At 39.8% G+C, this 18,894-nt stretch overlaps 1 protein-coding gene across 9 annotated transcripts in view; it reads left to right on the top strand.

The window, feature by feature from the left end:
• Positions 1 to 18,894, top strand: part of SGIP1 (SH3GL interacting endocytic adaptor 1) — a 211,781-nt gene that overhangs the window by 141,140 nt on the left and 51,747 nt on the right. For 4 of the 9 annotated variants that reach the window (XM_073788675.1, XM_073788688.1, XM_073788663.1 and 1 more), the window contains 6 exons: positions 1,233 to 1,318; positions 3,865 to 3,957; positions 5,358 to 5,432; positions 7,752 to 8,243; positions 14,902 to 15,029; positions 16,002 to 16,128. In XM_073788675.1, coding sequence (XP_073644776.1) covers positions 1,233 to 1,318; positions 3,865 to 3,957; positions 5,358 to 5,432; positions 7,752 to 8,243; positions 14,902 to 15,029; positions 16,002 to 16,128 — 1,001 coding nt within the window. The remainder of the gene's footprint in view (positions 1 to 1,232; positions 1,319 to 3,864; positions 3,958 to 5,357; positions 5,433 to 7,751; positions 8,244 to 14,901; positions 15,030 to 16,001; positions 16,129 to 18,894) is intronic. The other 5 variants (XM_073788682.1, XM_073788686.1, XM_073788678.1 and 2 more) reach the window with 2 other exon arrangements.

The raw sequence follows: 18,894 nt of genomic DNA, 5'->3' as shown, positions 1-18,894 counted from the left end.
AATAACAAAGGGCCTGCCCATATGTGTATGTCACAGCAGTTTCAAATATGTTATCATTTCTCCTAAGTGCAGCCTGAGGGAGATCTTTAGGAAAGTACCCTGTAGTCATCTAAAGTAACATCTATCAGAATATGGAGCCCCTCACTAATGAGAGGATTAAACGTCTACATGAAGACGTCATTTGGTGTCTGGAATGCTGATCTGAAATATGATTATATTGCCTTACAAAGAGTAGCCTGTTGAGCTGGCTACAATTTTGTGATACATTCTACCTGCCACACACCAAAAGAATCTTCTATTTTGTTTTTTGTTTTTGGCAAAGCATTGTGTTTTACACTGTGTAATCCTTGGGATAAGTAAGTATTGTGCACATAAGCAATGTTTCCCCCAAAGACTCCTATTTCTATCTAAAGGCTGGATCCTTTTAACTTTCCCTCCTTCTCTAACCCCTCCCCTCTCCTCTTCACCTCTTATCCCCCAACACACACAGAACTCATGAGGATCAATGAAGGGAATCAGGTCTGGGGAAGAAATGGAGATAATTATGCAGCTTTTCTTTAATAATCAGTTTAAGTAATAATTAGTAGACAGGATGAGCGTCTAACTTACTACCTGTCTTTCCCCCCCTGATTTCTCAATGCTCTTCTTTTTCTAATGTGCAGTATTAAGGTATTAGGAAGTTATAATTAGTCAACTGTGTGGGGCGGTCAGGGGAGGATGGAAGTTAGAAGCTGGTAGACTCAGTTTCTTATTCAAACACAAACTTCCTGGTGGCTTGTTTCTTAACTTCCCTGTGCCTGACTTTCACTAATCATAAAACCACATTAACTACAACACAGAGATGTGGTGAAGACAGATATAAATGGGTTTTGAGATCTTAAGAGAAGAAGGTGCTTTGCAATAAACTGTTATCTTTAATAATCTCTTCTAGGTATAGAGACTCAGATGCTTTGAAAGAGTTTCTCTCTTCATCTTATTTCTGTTGGACCAGCCCCTTGTGCCCCTGTTGAGAATGAGGGATCTTACCTCCTACTGATTCTTTTGTCCATAAACATTTGACCTCTTCATAAATATACTTTTTAGCCCCTCAGGAGCTTGAGTACATACATATATATGTACATAAGTGCACACACATACATCGGCCTTACTGTGGAAAATATTTGAAAGCTTTATATCTTTTTTAACATTAATATTTCCTTTCTCTATGTTTTGCTGTAATGTGTGTGATTCAGCAGAAAACCTCCAGATGACACCATGGCACTTGCTCCCCTCTTTGGCCCACCATTAGAATCAGCTTTTGATGAACAGAAGACAGAAGGTAGGAAAAACTCTGTATATCTGTAGATTTGTTTTTCCTTTCAATGAAGTATAACTTACCTAGAGTAAATGTGTTTTGAGGCATGTGTGTAATGTATCACCAGATCTTCATGTGAAAGGATAGTTCTGATCTAGGTGTGCTCTCAGCATGGGAATTTGGTTTGCAGACCTCTAGCATTTCAGGATTTGAAACTTTACTTCCAGAAGTAGCTAAGAGCTAACAAGTTCACTCTTCAAAAGAGGTCAATAAGAATTACTGCAAATCTCTACAACTCACTGGATGGGGAATAAGTGTTCTATTAGCCAAACAGCCATTATTATGGAGCCAGACCTTCAAATTCCCCATCATAGTCACTGTCATTGTGATATAGCCTCTTTGACCATGTTTTCTCTCTTGTCGACCTCATCAGTGAAGGTGTCAATTGTCTTACTCACACAATAGACACTGTTTGCAGGTTCAAGACCCAGGAATGACCTTAAATCATTTAGCAACTTAGAAATAAAATGTTATGGGAGAAATATCATTTTGGCTGTTATTGTTGGGTTTACCTATTAAATATTTATTCCTAGAATTAAATATTTTAACTTTTAAACATTAACCATTTTTGGATGGCTGTGAGTAATGTATACCTTGCTGACATAAAAGAAACTCTTTATGAAAGGGATCTCATCTATTCCTAAAATGTATTTATGTCCAATGCATGGATCTCCAGCAGCTATATATCTGATAATATGGGATGTTTTTATAGAAATCATTTGATTTAAGACCCTATGGTTATGGACAATCAAAGATGATTTTTCTAGGACCAATTGGTGAAGGAAATTAGATATAAGTGTTAAGGACAACAAGACTTGAAAGCATAGTACGTAGGCTAAGATACAGTGACAAAGAGACTCCAAAGTACAGTGAATTAAACAAGATAGAATTTTATTTCTGTTTCATGTAAACAGCCTCGAAGTACACAATGTAGGACTGGTTGGGTGGCTCCTCTATCCTCCGCATGTGGCCTTCATCTCTGGGTGCAAGGGGGCTGCTCCAGCTCTCACCATCAGAAGAAGGGGGGGGCAGGGGAGGACCCATGGAACTCACTGTCAATTCTTGTAAGAGCAAAACCTGGAAGAGAGACACATCACTTCCAACCAGAGCCCATCAGAAAGAATTTAGTGCCATATGGCCTGCTTAACTTTAACTGTAGAAGAAATGGAGAATGGATCCTGGGAGACAGCTAGCAGCCAGCCACAGCTGAATGTTTTTCAACAATGTAGTTAGCAAAGTGTATAAAGAACATCCCTAAATACTCCTTCAGTGATTTAAATATCTGCACCTACTTTTCTTATCTACTCACTCTTACTTTCTTTATTGATTCTTCTATCACTAGTTTACAAGGCCTGAGAGGAAAGTGGATATTTTTGGAGTTAGGAATGCACGCCTGGGATCAGATCTTAGCTCTGCTACTTTCACCATGTATGTCATTGAGCAAGTTGTTTAATCACTGTAATCTTTGGTTTCCTCAATATCAACCACATGGTGGTGAGGTGAGGACTAAAATATATCATAATAGCTACTGGCCTTGTGATAAGTGTTTTACATGTATTTTATATACATTATATTTATATACATTACCTCCTTTAATCCTTTTAGTAACTCTTTGAGATTGCTCTTATTATCTCTACACTGAAGGAAGGGAAGTTCAGAGGTTACACGAATTGCCCAAGGTCCTAGAGTAAGCATAGAGGCTGGATTCAAATCCACATCCAACTGACTTCCCAGCCTGTTTTACAACCTAATGAATTACAAGCAGTACTTACACAGACCCTGGCACATGATAGGTGCTGAGAAGAGCTAGTTCATTACATTGTTACCATGGCAACAACCAAAAAAAAAAAAGAAATATTAGATTCAGTGCCCTTAGGCCTAATACCTAATTGCCCTGATTTACTTTAGATGCCTAAGGACTTATTTATTTTTCTGGTTCTCTTAATATGTTCCCCAAACATTTTTTGAATAATTTAATTTCTCTTTATGATACTGGAAAAGGATTGTTTAAAGACCCCGTAAGATGCTTTAAAGGTGGGAACCGCTGTACAGAATTCAGGCATCTTCATTCTTGAAGCCTATTCATAGCAAACTTTAAATAAACCAACTTAAAACAAATGTCCATGGGAGTAATGCCTGGATTTTCAAGTGGGTGCCAGAAAGGAGCCAGTACATGTATTGACATTTAGAATGTCCTTAAGTGACCAACCAGGAAAAGAATGCAGACTCTCTGTTTTGCAAGTTTTTATTTAGCTATATGTGCACACACAGACACCCCCTGCGCACACGTGTGTGTGCACGCACACACACACACACACACACTCTGCTCCTATGTCCATTCTCTGCTTGAAAAGAATGAGGAACAACACATCTCTAAATTAATTTGCTAGGACTGAGGGAAGACAGAAGTAATTTTGTGAAACTCAACTTTAAATTGAAATTTTAAGTTCTAAACTCAGGACGTTTCTTTTTTGAACTCACCCTGGGAAATTTTCTTTTTATGTTTCCAGTTCTTTTAGATCAGCCTGAGATATGGGGTCCAGGCCAACCAGTTAATCCAAGCACGGAGTCGCCAAAGTTAACAAGGCCTTTTCCCACTGGAAGTAAGTTATGGCTCTGCTCTGTCTGGAAAAATAAGTGACTCATTTTACTGTCTGCCTGCATAGTGAAATTAGGCAACCCTTACAAAGTCTACATAAGCCACATTTGGACTGTTTAACATTAAGAAGAGATGTTATCCTGATAAGCTTTAGAGTTACAGGGACCTAGGACAGTTGGTTGAGACAGGAATAATGTAATAAATAAAGCAGAATAAGTAACTTGGAATCTATAGCTTCTTCTGACGTCCCACAGGCTCATTCATTCGTTCAATAGGTTTATGTAGGAGTGATAAGCAGGTGAACTAAAGACCCTGCTATTCTCCAGGCATGGGCTAGCACACAACACAGAGATAACCAAATCAGATAAGGTCTCTGCTAGGCCTACAGAACAACTGAGGCTACAGAGAACAGAGAGGACACATTGAGAGGAAAGAGTGATAATTGGAGAACAAAAGAAATGATGCCATATGGTAGAGAGAAGCTGAGATAGGAGATCAGGGCAATTTCATCTCAAAGCAAAGAGAGCCATCATCTCCACTTATTCCAGAATGCCCCCAACCCTTACTCCAGGTGGCTGGGGAAAGAAGTCCTGAAGAAAAAAGTGAACTCATTAAATCTACCAAATATAGCAGTGAGAGGAAAACATACATTTAAAGAAAGAATAAGAAAACAGCGTACCTGTTGAAATTCTTAACTTTGGCCCACAAAGTGACAAGCCCGGTTCAGAAGGATGAGTCTCTGGGTTGGGGCTATAATACAATACTTTTTCTATCTCATGGATTTTTTTTAGCTATAATTTCATCAAAGGAATCTGTTCATTCTTCCTTGATCCAAATCATTTTGCTTCAGTCTTTCAAAAATATACTCAAAATTTAAGACATATAACTTTGAGAAATCTTTCCAGACTCCATCCAAGCCATAATATTCTGACTCTATTAAAAAAAACCCTCCCCTGAGCCCCTACCCAAGCTGTTCTCATTGTACTTGATCATACTCTGGACAGTAATTGCCTGTGACCATGATCTTCATTCATTCAGTAGTAAATTCCTTGAGGCCAGAGGCTCGTTGTAGTCAAACCCACGTCCTTCATTCCTAGTACAGGACATGGGACCTCATTGGTACTTGAGGCATATTGAACAAAGGAACGAATGAATGAAATGATGGTGTTATTGTTGTTACTATCTGACTTTCTCTTGACAAATTCTTATCATAAAATGGAAGAATCTGAATGAGTCCTGCTTCAATCCCTTAGCTTTGAACTTTAAAGAAGATGGATTGTTAATGGCTATTCCTTTTGCAATGGCAGAAGTATGAGCGAAAGCCCCAATCCTGCCTACCTAGGGAATACTGTGTAACTTAGGGAGAGTGTGATCAGCAATGCTTGGCTTCTTATCTCCTGGCAGCACCTCCACCACTGCCTCCAAAACACGTACCAGCCACTCCACCCCGAACAGGCTCCCCCTTAACAACTGGACCAGGTAAGCTTTATTTTTTCTGCTCTGGGATGCAATCAGCAGTGGCCCCGTACCTCAACATGCTCTTGATGTGTTGGAAGCTATAGGCTAGACTAAACATGAAACTGTTTGCGTTTAGTTTTATTGCCATTACATTTCACTATGTAGACTTCTTTCAAAGTATCACTCCCAGGTTTCACAAAAGGGTTCACTTTCCTAACTCATGTTTTCTCTGTATAATGTTGTTGAACAAAGGCCACACTTACTTGTGAGATGGAAGAAAACAAACTCCATATCAAAAGTCATTGTTCAATTGACATCTCATTTCATTGGATCTCACTGTAATGATTTACAAATTAAAAGGCATAATTTGTATTGTTCCAAGAACCAATAAGTTTCTTTCTAGAATTAAAACTGTATCGTCCACAATGATAATAAAATGGTTCCCAGGATATGCAGCATACAGGTAAGCTTCCCAGTAGTTATTAAAGTATTTATTATCCCACGGCAAAGAGATGTGTAAGGATGATAAAATATGGCAAGGAATTGCTGCATGCCTTTAGACAGATAATTTCTAAGGCACATCTTTACCGTCTATTAAAATCAATACTATGTATTCCTACAGTTTATAATCTACCTAGTCTTACTGGACTAGCAAGTCAAAAGCAGTAGTAGTGGGCTTCCCTGGTGGCGCAGTGGTTGAGAGTCCGCCTGCCGATGCAGGGGACACGGGTTCGTGCCCCGGTCCGGGAAGATCCCACATGCCGCGGAGCAGCTGGGCCCGTGAGCCATGGCCGCTGAGCCTGCGCGTCCGGAGCCTGTGCTCCGCAATGGGAGAGGCCCGCGTACCGCAAAAAAAAAAAAAAAAAAAAAAAAAGACAATAGTAGTTATTTTATGTGCCTGGGTCCTTAGAATGCAGTTCTTCATCACCTTTGGAATTCTATTGCAGCTTCATCCTTAGCTATTTATGCAGCCTGGTGAGTTTGATAGCTACAGAGTGGGGTATTTATCAACAAGAGTAAATGCAAGACATAGTCATTTATGAAATTTACATTGATTCAGACCCAACAGTCATCCAGAGTGTCACAGGTAAAGGTGTTTGCAAGTTCAAATCATTTTGGCCCCTTGGATTCCCATGAATGTGTTAGAGATAAACAAATCTACCAGCAACAAAATTATAAATATTGTGGCCCATTTATCTGTAGCCTTGGAACCTTGAAGGTTAACTCTTTTCAAATGTGAAATATGGAAATATTAAGCCGGCTCTTATAGCTAGAAGGTTATTTAAAGGTAAAGTGGCTTCTGCTCATGCCTTGCAATTATTTAGGTAACAATTTCTAATTTAAATAACCTCGGTTTAGTAAAAGGTACACTTCCTCACATTTCAATTGTTATCAAGTATTTCCTGCCAAGCTGTAGAAGACAGTTTTAATTTTTTCTCTTATTACTGAAAAGAATTAAAAAGAATAGCTAATGCTAATACTTAAGCAAAACAGACTTTTTTGTTTTGCGACTTCAGATAGATATATATCAGTTATGCCTTCGATGTTAACAGGTTAGACTTGAGAAAAGAAATTATAAAGATGTTTTTATAATTTTCTTCCCTATTAAACAGGTATGTATGTAACAGTTCTAATAAGTAGTAAATGTATTCTCATTATCCTATGTGTGTGTGGTGTGTGGAGTGTGTATGTGTATGTTTGTAAATATTCATGTGGGGATATCTCTTTAAATAATCTTTGTGCTGTGTTTCTGGTGTGTTCAAGGTGGAGGCTATACAACTAATTATGATGTGATATTTTTTTTTAACTAACAGATATTGTCATTAGTTTCAGGAAACATGTTCATTTAATATGCCAGAGTAGACAATCTTTATCAAATGAGGGTCATTTCCAGCTATCAGTTCTTTTTTGGTTGTGTCCTCTGTATTTCAGTAGGCCAGATTTTCCAAAGGGACCTCCCTTTTGGAATTTCCAGTTCCAGAGCTTGTACACTTCTGTGAACCTAACACTGCCTTCTCAGAATGACCACACTTTGCATGCCTGTAAGCAGCCTTGGAGGGCAGTCGCGTGCTCAAGTGCTTTCGATGATGTAGAAGTAGCCAACTCGGGTCGCCCCACACGAGGGTAAATAATAGCAAAAAAGGCGATACTCATATTGTAGATGCAAGGAACTCTTCCCTTCCCTTCAACTCCAATCAAGATTTTCCATTGTGAAATATGCCTACCTAGGCACCTCACAAGACAATCTATTTACCAGGCTTTGCCTCACCCCTCCCACTTCCCATACAAATAATTTTAACAAAGTCAATTAAATTTTAAAATCAACTACTTTAACCACAGGAAATGACCAGGCAGCCACAGAGGTCAAAATTGAAAAACTACCATCAATCAATGACTTGGACAGCATTTTTGGCCCTGTGTTGTCCCCCAAGTCTGTTGCTGTTAATGCTGAAGAAAAGTGGGTCCATTTTTCTGATACATCCCCGGAACGTGTTACTCCAGAGTTGACTCCAAGGGAAAAGGTGGTGTCCCCACCAGCTGCCTCAGACAACCCAGCTGACTCCCCACCTCTGGGCCCCCCAGGCCCTCCTGGCCCCCCAGGACCTCCAAGTCCCCCTCGCAATGTACCATCGCCACTCAACTTAGAAGAAGTCCAGAAGAAAGTCGCTGAGCAGGCCTTCATTAAAGATGATTACTTAGAAACAATCTCATCTCCTAAAGATTTGGGTCTGGGGCAGAGAGCAACTCCGCCTGCCCCACCACCACCCACCTACAGGACTGTGGTTTCATCCCCCGGACCTGGCTCGGGCAGTGGTACGGGGACCACCAGTGGTACGTCTTATGTTTGAGTGTGCTTCGTGTGACCGGGAATGGCCGTGGCTACTGCAGTGTGAGCAACGCCCTCCTCCTGCCTGGCAGTTGGCTTTAGAGCTTCAGCCATCCCTCCTTTGGCGTGGGTGTCCTGTGCCCTGTGGCATGTACTAGTGCATCGAATGCTCACGGTCATAGTGCAAGTCTGTGGATGTGTCCTGCCCTGCACTCGCAGCCCTTAGGAGTGCCCTGCCTTCCACCCTGCAGTTAAGGTGTATATTTTTTAAAGAAAGCTGTGATGTCATTGTTTAGAATTCAGGAAAAGTTCTAGAAAGACAGGTTTCACAGCAAATGAGTTTCATGTTTAATGTCTGATTTCCTCATCAGATGCCTCCACGAGATCCCTAGTTTGTTTGGGTTTTTTTCGGTTTTTTCCGCTTTATTGAGATACAACTGACAAAATTGTAAGATATTTAAAGTGTACAGTTTGATGATTTGATATACACATACACTGTGAAGGATTCCTCCCACCAAGTTAATTAACACAGTCCATCACCTCACATATTTACCTTTTTTTTTCTTTTTTTGGTGAGAAATTTAAGTTCTACTCTCTTAGCAAATTTCAGTCATTCAATACAGTGTTATCAACTATAGTCACCACATTATACATTAGATCCTCAGACATTATTCAATTTACAAGCTTATAAATCGTTTGTATTTTTTTTCAAGAGTCCTAGTTTTTGTAGATCAATGCGTTTTCTTCTATTTTTTTTCTGTTTATTTTCCTTATGGTGGGAGAACTATGTTAACTCCTCTAATTACTTCAGAGAAAAAGAAGTAGGGGTTGAAAAAGAGATTTTAGAGGACAGCAAAAAAAGAGGCTGCCTTATTGCATCCCCAGCCTAATCAAGCTGCCACTGAAACAAACTGCTCTCTGATGTCATCATTTGACATGCTCAATCAGCCTATGAGGTCAACTCTAAGTACAGTGACAGGTGATGGAGCAGTTTATCAGAAATGTACATTTTGGGATTCTAAATGCACATGTTGACATTGAATCTGATGTTTTGGTTTCCCTTATTTGAAGCTTCATTTTGTGCTCTCTAATTATGAAAGGATGGGAACTACCAAGCATATCCAAGAAGGACCAAGATTTTTCTAATGCAGCTTCTGTATTATTCATTCCATTGGTGCTCCTGTTTTTCTGACAAGATCCTCCAGTGCCTTCCCAACTGTTCCTGTGGGTTTGGTTTAGGTTCCTTTGCAGGGGTGTCAAGGACTATTTGTTTTTTATTTTCTTTGAAAGAGGCGACCGAGTCTAAGTTATTTAGATCCAGTAAGAGACAGAAAGGAAAGACGTTTGTCTCTATTCTAATAGTCATCATTGCTTCTGCTTTCAATGGAGTATCTTTCAGTGCTTGCTCTGGTTTGCAAACTGCTCTGTGCTTTAAAGTGAGAGCATCCAAGCCGATCAAGGAGAGGACTGGAGAGTCACATGCACTGCCCACAAAATCAGTGTTTTATATCCTTAGGTGTGCCCTTCTTCCACCAAGAAGGAAAAAGAGTGCAGTACTAAAATTTAAGTTTGGGAAAGTATGTTAAAACAAAATCGGCAGGCTGCTTTACTATAGGACCTCTGAGAGCCATTATTTTGCCAATAAGAGCAACAGCTATAGTTTCTTGTCCTGGCTTCATGCCAAGAACTTTATGCACATCATTTCATCCTTACAACAACCCCATGAGGTGAATACTCTTATTTCCCCCATTTTACAGATCGAAAAACCAAGGCTCTTGGATGTTTAGTAATTTGCCCAAGTTTACACAGCTGCAGGTGGTAGACTTGGGATTCATCCTCGGGTCTCTCTGATCTCAAGCCTGTGTTCTCAACCACTATGCCCTCCAGGCACTCTTGTAAGGTTTAGTGACAAAACATCCCAAACTTATTTGAGACTGACACACACCTGTACTGCACAGTGTCATCAAGATCACCAAAAGTCTTCTCTCCAAACCTACTCCTCTGTGTTCCTTTCTATAATTCTGGAGGGTTAGAGCCTCACTTCCACCCTCTATTCCTTTTTAGGTCTTTGGGGTTCTTACTTAACTGTAAAGATAATAAAGGGCCCCTAGGTAAAACCTTCAGTTCAGACCTCAACCCCAAAGAAGCTAGTTGTCCTCTGTCAAAGAAGGGCATGTTTCCATTGCGTTGGATGGGACTCTCTTTCCTGGGCCAGGCTCTGAGTCTTCCGAAAGAACTTTTCAAGGAATAATGCCTTCTCTCCAGTGGCCCGGCCACTATGCTCTCCTCAAAGTAAACTCCTCTGGTTGGGGGAGGGGAGCTTTGTTACTCACCCAGCTCCTCCAACACCTTCCACAAGGCTCTGGGAGATGCTTGTTTGATTGAATTGACCACTGAGCTAATGAGTGACAAGAGAAGCTCTAGCTTTCTTTCTAGAATCCTTGGGAGTTTTGTTGTTTTAGTGTTTAGTTTCCATATTCTTATTTAAAATTACTTGAAAATGTTACCAGTAAAGACTATCAATTCTTAATAACTGTGCTGGAAAAAAACTATACTTTGCTGGTATTAAAGGATTGAATTTCTAAATAGAAGACCGAACTGGGCCAATGAAGCTCATGAATAAATAAAACTGTGCACCATTATCTCCTTAATTAAGTCCCAGTTTATTTGCTTGTAAATCTTTTATTGATGAAATATACACAGACTGGAAGAAATGTAAATTTAGGATTAAAAGAATAGGATAGGGTCTCATGTTTTAAAGATTCATAGTGCTTATCACTACTTGCTTCTTAAAACTTAACCTGATGGGAATAACTCATCTTGTATACCTCAAACTATATTTAATTAGATACCATTATGCCTACTTTAAAAATTTCATTCACACTGAGATGACTGCCAATGACCAAGTTTAGACAGTACTCAGGCCTCGTGAATCAGAAGAGTTACCTGCTATTGAAAAAGTTGGAAGTTAAGAATTTGCTCCAAGAACTTTAATTTCCTTATGGCAAAAGTTCAAAATACATAGTTTGGCCAACACATTGCTTTATTGGAATGCAGACACTGATTCTTGGCAAAGGCTACCTCTTCTCCTATGTGGGCTGTGTGTGCCCAGGGGATGGAATGGGGAAAGTGTTTTCTTGGCCTGAAGCAAGTTTGGAGACCAGGGAAAGAGAGGTGTCCATAAAGATAGAACGTTCAGTGCAACGTTTCCCGACTGGGGAAACTAAAGCAATAGTAAAGCATGTTAAACACAAACAGACACACACATACAACCCCCCATAAGCAAATAACTTTGAGCTACCTGGGGTTGAATGAAACAAATATATTTCCTAACTACATGTCCAATATGGAAGCCACTAGGCACGTGGGGCTATTTTAATCTTAATGGCAATAAATTAAAATTAAAAATCAGTTATTTAGATGCAGTAGGCACAATTCAGTGCTCAGTGGTCACATGTGGCTAACGCCTATCTTATTGGACAGCACTTGTTCCAGAACATTTTCATCATTGCAGAAAGCTCTGTTGGACAGTATTGTTTTAGGGCTTTTAATGTGCTGGTCACCAAAAAAGAAATGCAGTGTGAAACCATTCCCACATATGTTTAATACTTTCCTCAAAGCAATGGTATAATTGTGTCCTAAGGAACACAAGTTGGGAAAGACTGATTCTTCACATATTTCGAAGTGCATATATTTTAATTCATTTGATTCTCCTCCACAACATTGTGATGTATTAGCCTCATTTTACAGGTAAGGAAACGGATGCTGAAAGATAGCACTTGCCACCGTTACAAAACAATAAATAGCAAAGCCAGTATCTGTCTGACCTCAGGTCTGTTGGATTCGATTTACCACTTCTCCCCCCCACTCCCCTCCCCCACCCACGAGCACACACACAAAAAGAGAGATGAAAGTTGAAGTCATCCTTATGTGGTTCTCATACCAAAGCTATGATCGAACTCCAGGTTGAGAGCAGCAGATGGATTGAGAGCGTGTCAATGGTTGCCAACTTTTCTGAACTCACAAAACTCAAATGACGTACATGTGATTTTTAAAGTTAAACAATGTTGTCCAATTATTTTCCAGCATTGTTCTTGGGAATAAACACTGCTTGAAGGGAAAATGAAAGTATAATTGAAGGTAGAAGAATGAGGATAGAGATGTACAAATAATAACCCTCTATATTCTTGCAATACAAAATAATTGTGTAATCTCACAAAATCGTGTGAAACGTTAGTACAGTTGTGAAATACTCCTTAGGCCCTGACTACTCTCTGCTGAATGTGTGTATTCTGTCAAGCAGGTTTTGCTTCTTAAACACTCCCTTAGTATCTTCTAACTGCACAACGAATCAATGAAATCAATTCAGTAAAGAAAAAGTGAGTAAAACAGTAAAGAAAACGTGCAGCAAAAGGAAAAGGAAACCAGTTAACTAGCCACTTTTTTCCTTGCTTCTAGTCGTACCTGTATCAAAAAACAATCTTTACCATCATCAACTGCCTTCCATTTGTGTAGTATTTTATAGTTTAGTAAATACTTTAATAAGCATTGTCCATTCCAATTGTGACAACCCCTTTGCAAAGTAGAAACATGTCTTATTTTTTTAAAAGAGGAAGCTGAGGCTCAGAGAAGTCAAAATCCCACAGCTGACCTTTTCCTGAGATTGACTCAGAAGACTATTTCTTGGAAATAGACCCATGGATAGACATTTTGACCCGCTCCTATAGCATGGTTTTCCAGCAAAGTAGAACCCTCAAAAAAGCTCCATAAAACTTCCTGACAAAGACTTTGCTGTGTAAAGATTTATTTCCCATCTCTTTGCTGTCACTTCTGTTTTCTGAAAACATCCTGGGTATAAAGAAAACTTTGTAGTGGGACCTGTCAAAATATACCCTATTCTTTTATTCAGAGAAGATTAGCCAAAGACTAAGAATATTTATATTGAGAGAAAAGTATACAGTTTATCCATGCGAAAAGAAGACCTTTGTGCAAAATATGGGGCTAAGGTCCACCTAAAGCTACAAGACACTGCATTTAAAAGCTCAGGCTTTGTAGTTACATAGACCATTTGAGCTATGTGACCTTGAGCAAGTTACTGAATATCTCTGAGCTTTACTTTCCACTGAGATAGTAGAAGTACCTTCCTCCAAAGCTTATTGTGGGAGTAAAATAAGATAATGCATGTAAAATGCCTAACATAGATGCTGACCCAATAAAATAAAAAGTGAGTATACAATAAAAAGTTGGTAGTGGTGGAGAGGAGGTATCGGTAGGGATGGGTGGTAATAATTATTAGGGTTTCGCACCGATGAAACTACACTTAGAATAAGCAACACAGAGAAACACAATGCACTCAACATTTCAAATTGTTTAAACAAAGGAGCAAGATTTTCACCTCCAGGACATGCCTAAGATGGGAGCAGATGCTGAGGTGATGGGTTTTGCTGCTCAACTCCAAATCTCCTTGAGAATCTGAAAACTGGACATGGAGGTGCTGGTCTAGGATTCTCCAGAGAACAGAGTTTTGTGACATGTTGGAGGGGAGGCTAGTTGGGGAGAGATATTTTCCTGGGGCACAATTTCTTAGACTTTTCTTGGAATGATTTGATACCTGTGCTTCTAATCAAAGTGAAAAAAACCTCAGGAGTAGTTGGAAGTTCTCTGACTGAACAAGAACAGTTTGGAATATTGATTTGACTTTCTTAAGGTTGTTAGCCAAGTAGTTTACCCGTGTATCCCGGACAGATGACTGAAGACAGGCAGACCCCTGAGTCTAGAGACCTCTCTGGTGTGCTCATCAGCGTGCATGCCAACCTCTGTGTGTCCTCTGTGTTTCACATGCTTGTCATTGACAGCCAGAAAAGTAAATCCAAGGGCTCTTTTAAAAATCATCACAAAAATCATCGCAGGCAACCTCTACACAGACAGATTCCTACCTAGCCACGTCTGAAAAATAAAATCCTCTAAATTCAATGTGTTTCTGTTAAGATTCTACACACAAAATATGCATGTACCATCTAATTTACTTTCTTACATTTTGTCCTTTGCTTACCATCAAGTGTTTGCTTACATTTATGAAGTTAGCACTCATATCTTGAAGCACAGTAAGAAGGATACTTCTCTTCTGTGTTTTATATACATAAATATTTATATATATATATATATATACACATACACACATATTTATATATATGTATATATACATATAATATGAAAAATCTTTTTTTTTCAAGTTCTAACCTCCATTTTCATCTTGGACATAAATAAATTCTGAATATGCAAAAATCAAGAGAATTTATCATAAGTTTGGTGTGTACCATGGTCAAAATGAAGGATACCCGCCCACCCAGCCAAAAGAGTCTTAAGAATATATTTTCTGTCACAGGGAGTAATAAAAGGATTTACCTTTCACTGGGTGTCACATGACAACAAAAGGCAATGAGCTTCAGCTTCTGCCATCAACCTAGTGATTTTTTTTCTTTATTGAAAAAAAAAACAAACCCAAACCCCATGTGCTACAGAGTTGACTGTACTAACTGCTGAGGTGAAAAAAATGGCTGTGATTGACACTGTGTTGGGGAATGGGGAAGGCGGGATCCAGTGATGACAGCACTTTTGGCCACCTGCGTTCCTAGTCATTTTTAACACCAGCTTGTTTTTCAGGTGCATCATCCCCTGCTCGGCCAGCCACCCCCTTGGTTCTTTGCAGCACCACGACCCCACCTCCACCTCCTCCCCGGCCTCCGTCTCGGCCAAAGCTACCTCCAGGGAAGCCTGGAGTCGGAGATGTGGTATGTTCCCTTCTGCCCTGGCCTGCTCAGAAACATCCAGTGGGAATGACAAACAGGAGTCCAAGTGCCTGAATGCGGGTCATCTCAACTTCAGGTCTAAGTCTTACTTACAGTGCTTGTACAAATGGCCCTGACAGGTGACATCTGAAAGACAGTCACTGCAATCAGAGTGTACGTTTCAGTTGCCCTCAAATCTCTAACATCTTTCAAGCCAAGGTCGAAAATAGTAGGAATAGGATCCTGGGGCCCTTAGTTCTTCTACAGTGGGTTTGATGAAAATTAAGATAATAATGCTCAATTGTGCTAAATCCTTTAGAATGGGAGGTTTCCTTTCACCATATTTATCTGATTTTGGAAGATTCCAAGGGAGGGCAAGTCCTGATTTCTGTCCCCAGACTACAGAGAAGTTACCGGTGGTAGGCACACTATGTGAATATAAAGGACGGTGGTATGACCCAATGAGTTTTTTCTGACATTTCTTGCATCATGTTTTAAGGCTGAGGGGTGGGAAACATTCTGTGTGAACAATTAAGAGACTTCTGGCAGAGGTAAATTTCTTTGGTATCTGCACACAGGAGTCACAGACTGGTGATGTCCCTGATACCTAGTTTAGCTAGCACAGTACAGTATTCTGTATTCAAATATCTTTCAGTGGGTATAAGCTCTCACATTATGTTACTTGCTTAACTCCTGGGGGCATAAGAGGCCATCCTCCTGAAACATCACTGACCACACCCCAGACCTCAGCTTCTCTAAATGTGATGTTCCTGTTGAGTGCAGCGCATTACGGTTGGTGGTTCCTCTAGCTCCATCCACAAGCTCCTGTACAGATAGAATCAACTTCAGTGTAAAAATGGTGCCACCTGTTCTCTTTTAAGAACCTGAGTTGTCATATCTGGGGCCGGGAGACCCTAAAAACATGGAGGGCAGACCTGTGAATCTAACTTTCCATTTCTTTTCTTCTCCCTGCAGCCCCGACCTTTCAGCCCTCCCATCCATTCTTCCAGCCCTCCTCCGATAGCACCCCTAGCCCGAGCTGAAAGTACTTCTTCAATATCGTCCACCAATTCCTTGAGTGCAGCCACCACCCCGACAGTTGGTAAAAATTATCTCCTCTCTTCTAATCTGTTTGTGGTTTTGACTGGCTATTATTTATGATCTGAAAACCCTAACGCCCAATGTTTCTGATCAAAGTTGTTTTGCTGTGTGTTTTGCTACTATCATCTGACTCTTCTTTTAAAAGCACCTTCTCAGCAAAGAAGGCAAAGTGCTTTAAGTAAGCAAATAAGCAAATAAAAGAATGTGAACACCTGTGTTTTGCAGGAATTCTCTTATGCTATTTCCATACAGAGCTATTCATAAAAGTAAAGAAGAAATCGTCAAATAAGATCCTATAATTTAGATATTATTTCTTATAATGAAAATAGTCTCCATTGAGGGGGGAATGTTTTTTTAAATTCCAACCGTGTAACGCATCAGAAATCACAAAATTTAGAACTTTTATTTTCTTGAAGCTTTCATTTCTTCATCACTTTGGTTCTCCTTATGTTGACAGATGGTATAAACATGGGCACTGTGGGACGTGAGAAAACTTTTCGACATTTTTTGTAGTGCTTTTCAGTGATGTGCGGTCAATTTTCCCCAAGAAATAAGTCATTGCTGGCATTTTCAGTAAATGCCTTTGTGCCTCTTTCCTTATGGTGTGATGAAAGTGAAGAGTTGAGAATGGCTGCTCAGCTGGATGGTTTTCCCAGGTTTAAATGCCTCTTTTTGCCTGGAGTGTCTTCCCTCTTCCCAAGGCCGGTCTCTGTCTACACCTCTTTACCCACCTTCCATAGCTCCTGCTTCCTCTCTCATGTTTGCATGGTATCTCTGACCTGGGCTTTCCCATTCCATTTTTTCCCATTGTCTTCCTTTATTGTCTGAATGCCCTCCAAGTCTCCCATATTATAAACCAGCTGGCTCATGCTGCATTGCTTGGGAGAATCATTAACCAAAGCTAAATAAATTCCTGCTGCTACTTGCCAAAAAAGAGCACACTACAGAGTTGCCCATGGGAGGAGTAATTTGATCAAAGCCTGAAGCTCTTCTGGAGAAGAAATCCCTCTTTTCCCAGGGAAATAAGTTAAGGTGTGCCTCTTAGGCCCCCAAAGAGAATTTCGACCATATCACGTGCTCTACATTTTTAATCAGATCAGCCCCAAAGAATTCTTCAGATTTGGTGAAAATATAGCCAGTTATCCAATTTCATATGATTCGTTAACAGACAGATATTTAACACCATTTATATAACCATGTCTATTCTTTACCTGCATCATCAGCTGGGGCAATTCAGGGCTCCCTAATTTTAGATGCCTATTAGCTAGTTTCTCTCTGGGTTTTGTTGTTGTCGCTGTTTTGTTTTGTCTTTTCTGTAACTTCTGACCTTATTTTTGAACTCTCTTTAATACTCTTGATTGCTACAGCCATTTCCCCCACTCCTGCTTTGTTGTTTTTCTGTTGTTTTTTCCTCAAGGTCATTTGTTCCACTCACTCTCTGTGATTTTCCTGGTGGTCCAGAGAGGAAAGTAAGGATAATAAACTGTCACTCAGAAAGCAGACCTCAAGTGACCTCAGATGACCATCTAACCTATTCCTTCAACTCATTGAGATTCATAGAGAAAATTGCACACACAGAGCATTTGACCTGTGGCCACGTTTTGTACCATGTGTTCTCATGCTCCCTGCTGCAGAAATCTCAAATCCTGGTCAGTGACTCTGATTCTTAACACAGCTAGTATGCATTCTTTTAAGATGAACCACAGAGGGACTAAAAAGAGAAAAAAGCCACCTTAGAGGCTGGTCACATTGCTTCATTGCTGAGGAGCATTCTGATTTTATCTGTTTGGGTCTGTTATTTTTGTTTGGTTTTCATCTTCTTCACTCTCTTGTTCTTTATTTCCTGCTGCTGTGGGTCACCTGACAGCCGTTTCTCTCTGAAGTAAATACATTGTCAACGACCGCCCAGCAGCACCTTGTGTAGCATTGTTTATCTCTTTTTGGAGAGGATGTGCTTTGGCTGTTCAGCACTAAGGTGCTGACTGTTCATGACTGCCTTGGAACATCAACTTAATGTAATCAGATGGCTTGGGGGAGATAGAATTTCAGCAGCAAATTCCTGACATCGATGGCTCAATATTTCCCTCCCTCCACCAAGATACTTTTCTGACATTTCCTGTGACACTTGTGCCAAAATTGGGACATGTGTGGCAGAAACTGGATACTTATTATTTGTACTTGCTTATTGCAAAGTTTAATGTAATTCAGGGATTAAATTTTTAAGAGCATGTCTGGTCTTCCTACACAACAATTCAAGTAAGAATTTGCTCCTGCCAGACTTCAGGCATAAAATCTTCTTCATGAGACCTGTGGTTATAAAGTAGTAAATCTGATGCCAAATGGAAAACAGGACTTTCTGTGCATTGTCACATTCAAATAATGAAGAGTCCCTTTGCAACTATATGTCGCTGAATTTAAGTTACCTTCAATCAGAAGATGCACTATTATTTTCTATATGACTGAGAAAGGGCGGAGAAAGCTGCCAGTTGAGGTAAGGTGCAATACTTCCTTATCATATTGATTTTAAGACCCATCCCATTTCCAGAGAGGTTAAAAAGTACACATAGTAGAATCAATGAAATACAACAAACTCCTTTTGTACTGAACAAAGCTCACAGGACCTTCACTATTTGATTTGGGGGGAAGAATCCTATTAATATTATGTGAGTAAAGAAAGTGTTTAAAGTTATTCTATTGTCAGAAACAAATTCCTAGACATTTAGAGATAGAGATAAACAGGGAGTTATCTCTAATTGTATATATCCAA

The sequence above is a fragment of the Tursiops truncatus genome, chromosome 1 (genome assembly GCF_011762595.2).
Source record: "Tursiops truncatus isolate mTurTru1 chromosome 1, mTurTru1.mat.Y, whole genome shotgun sequence".
Lineage (NCBI taxonomy): Eukaryota > Metazoa > Chordata > Mammalia > Artiodactyla > Delphinidae > Tursiops > Tursiops truncatus.
The sequence above is the reverse complement of the archived record's forward strand: the minus strand, read 5'-3'. Positions and strand labels throughout refer to the sequence as shown.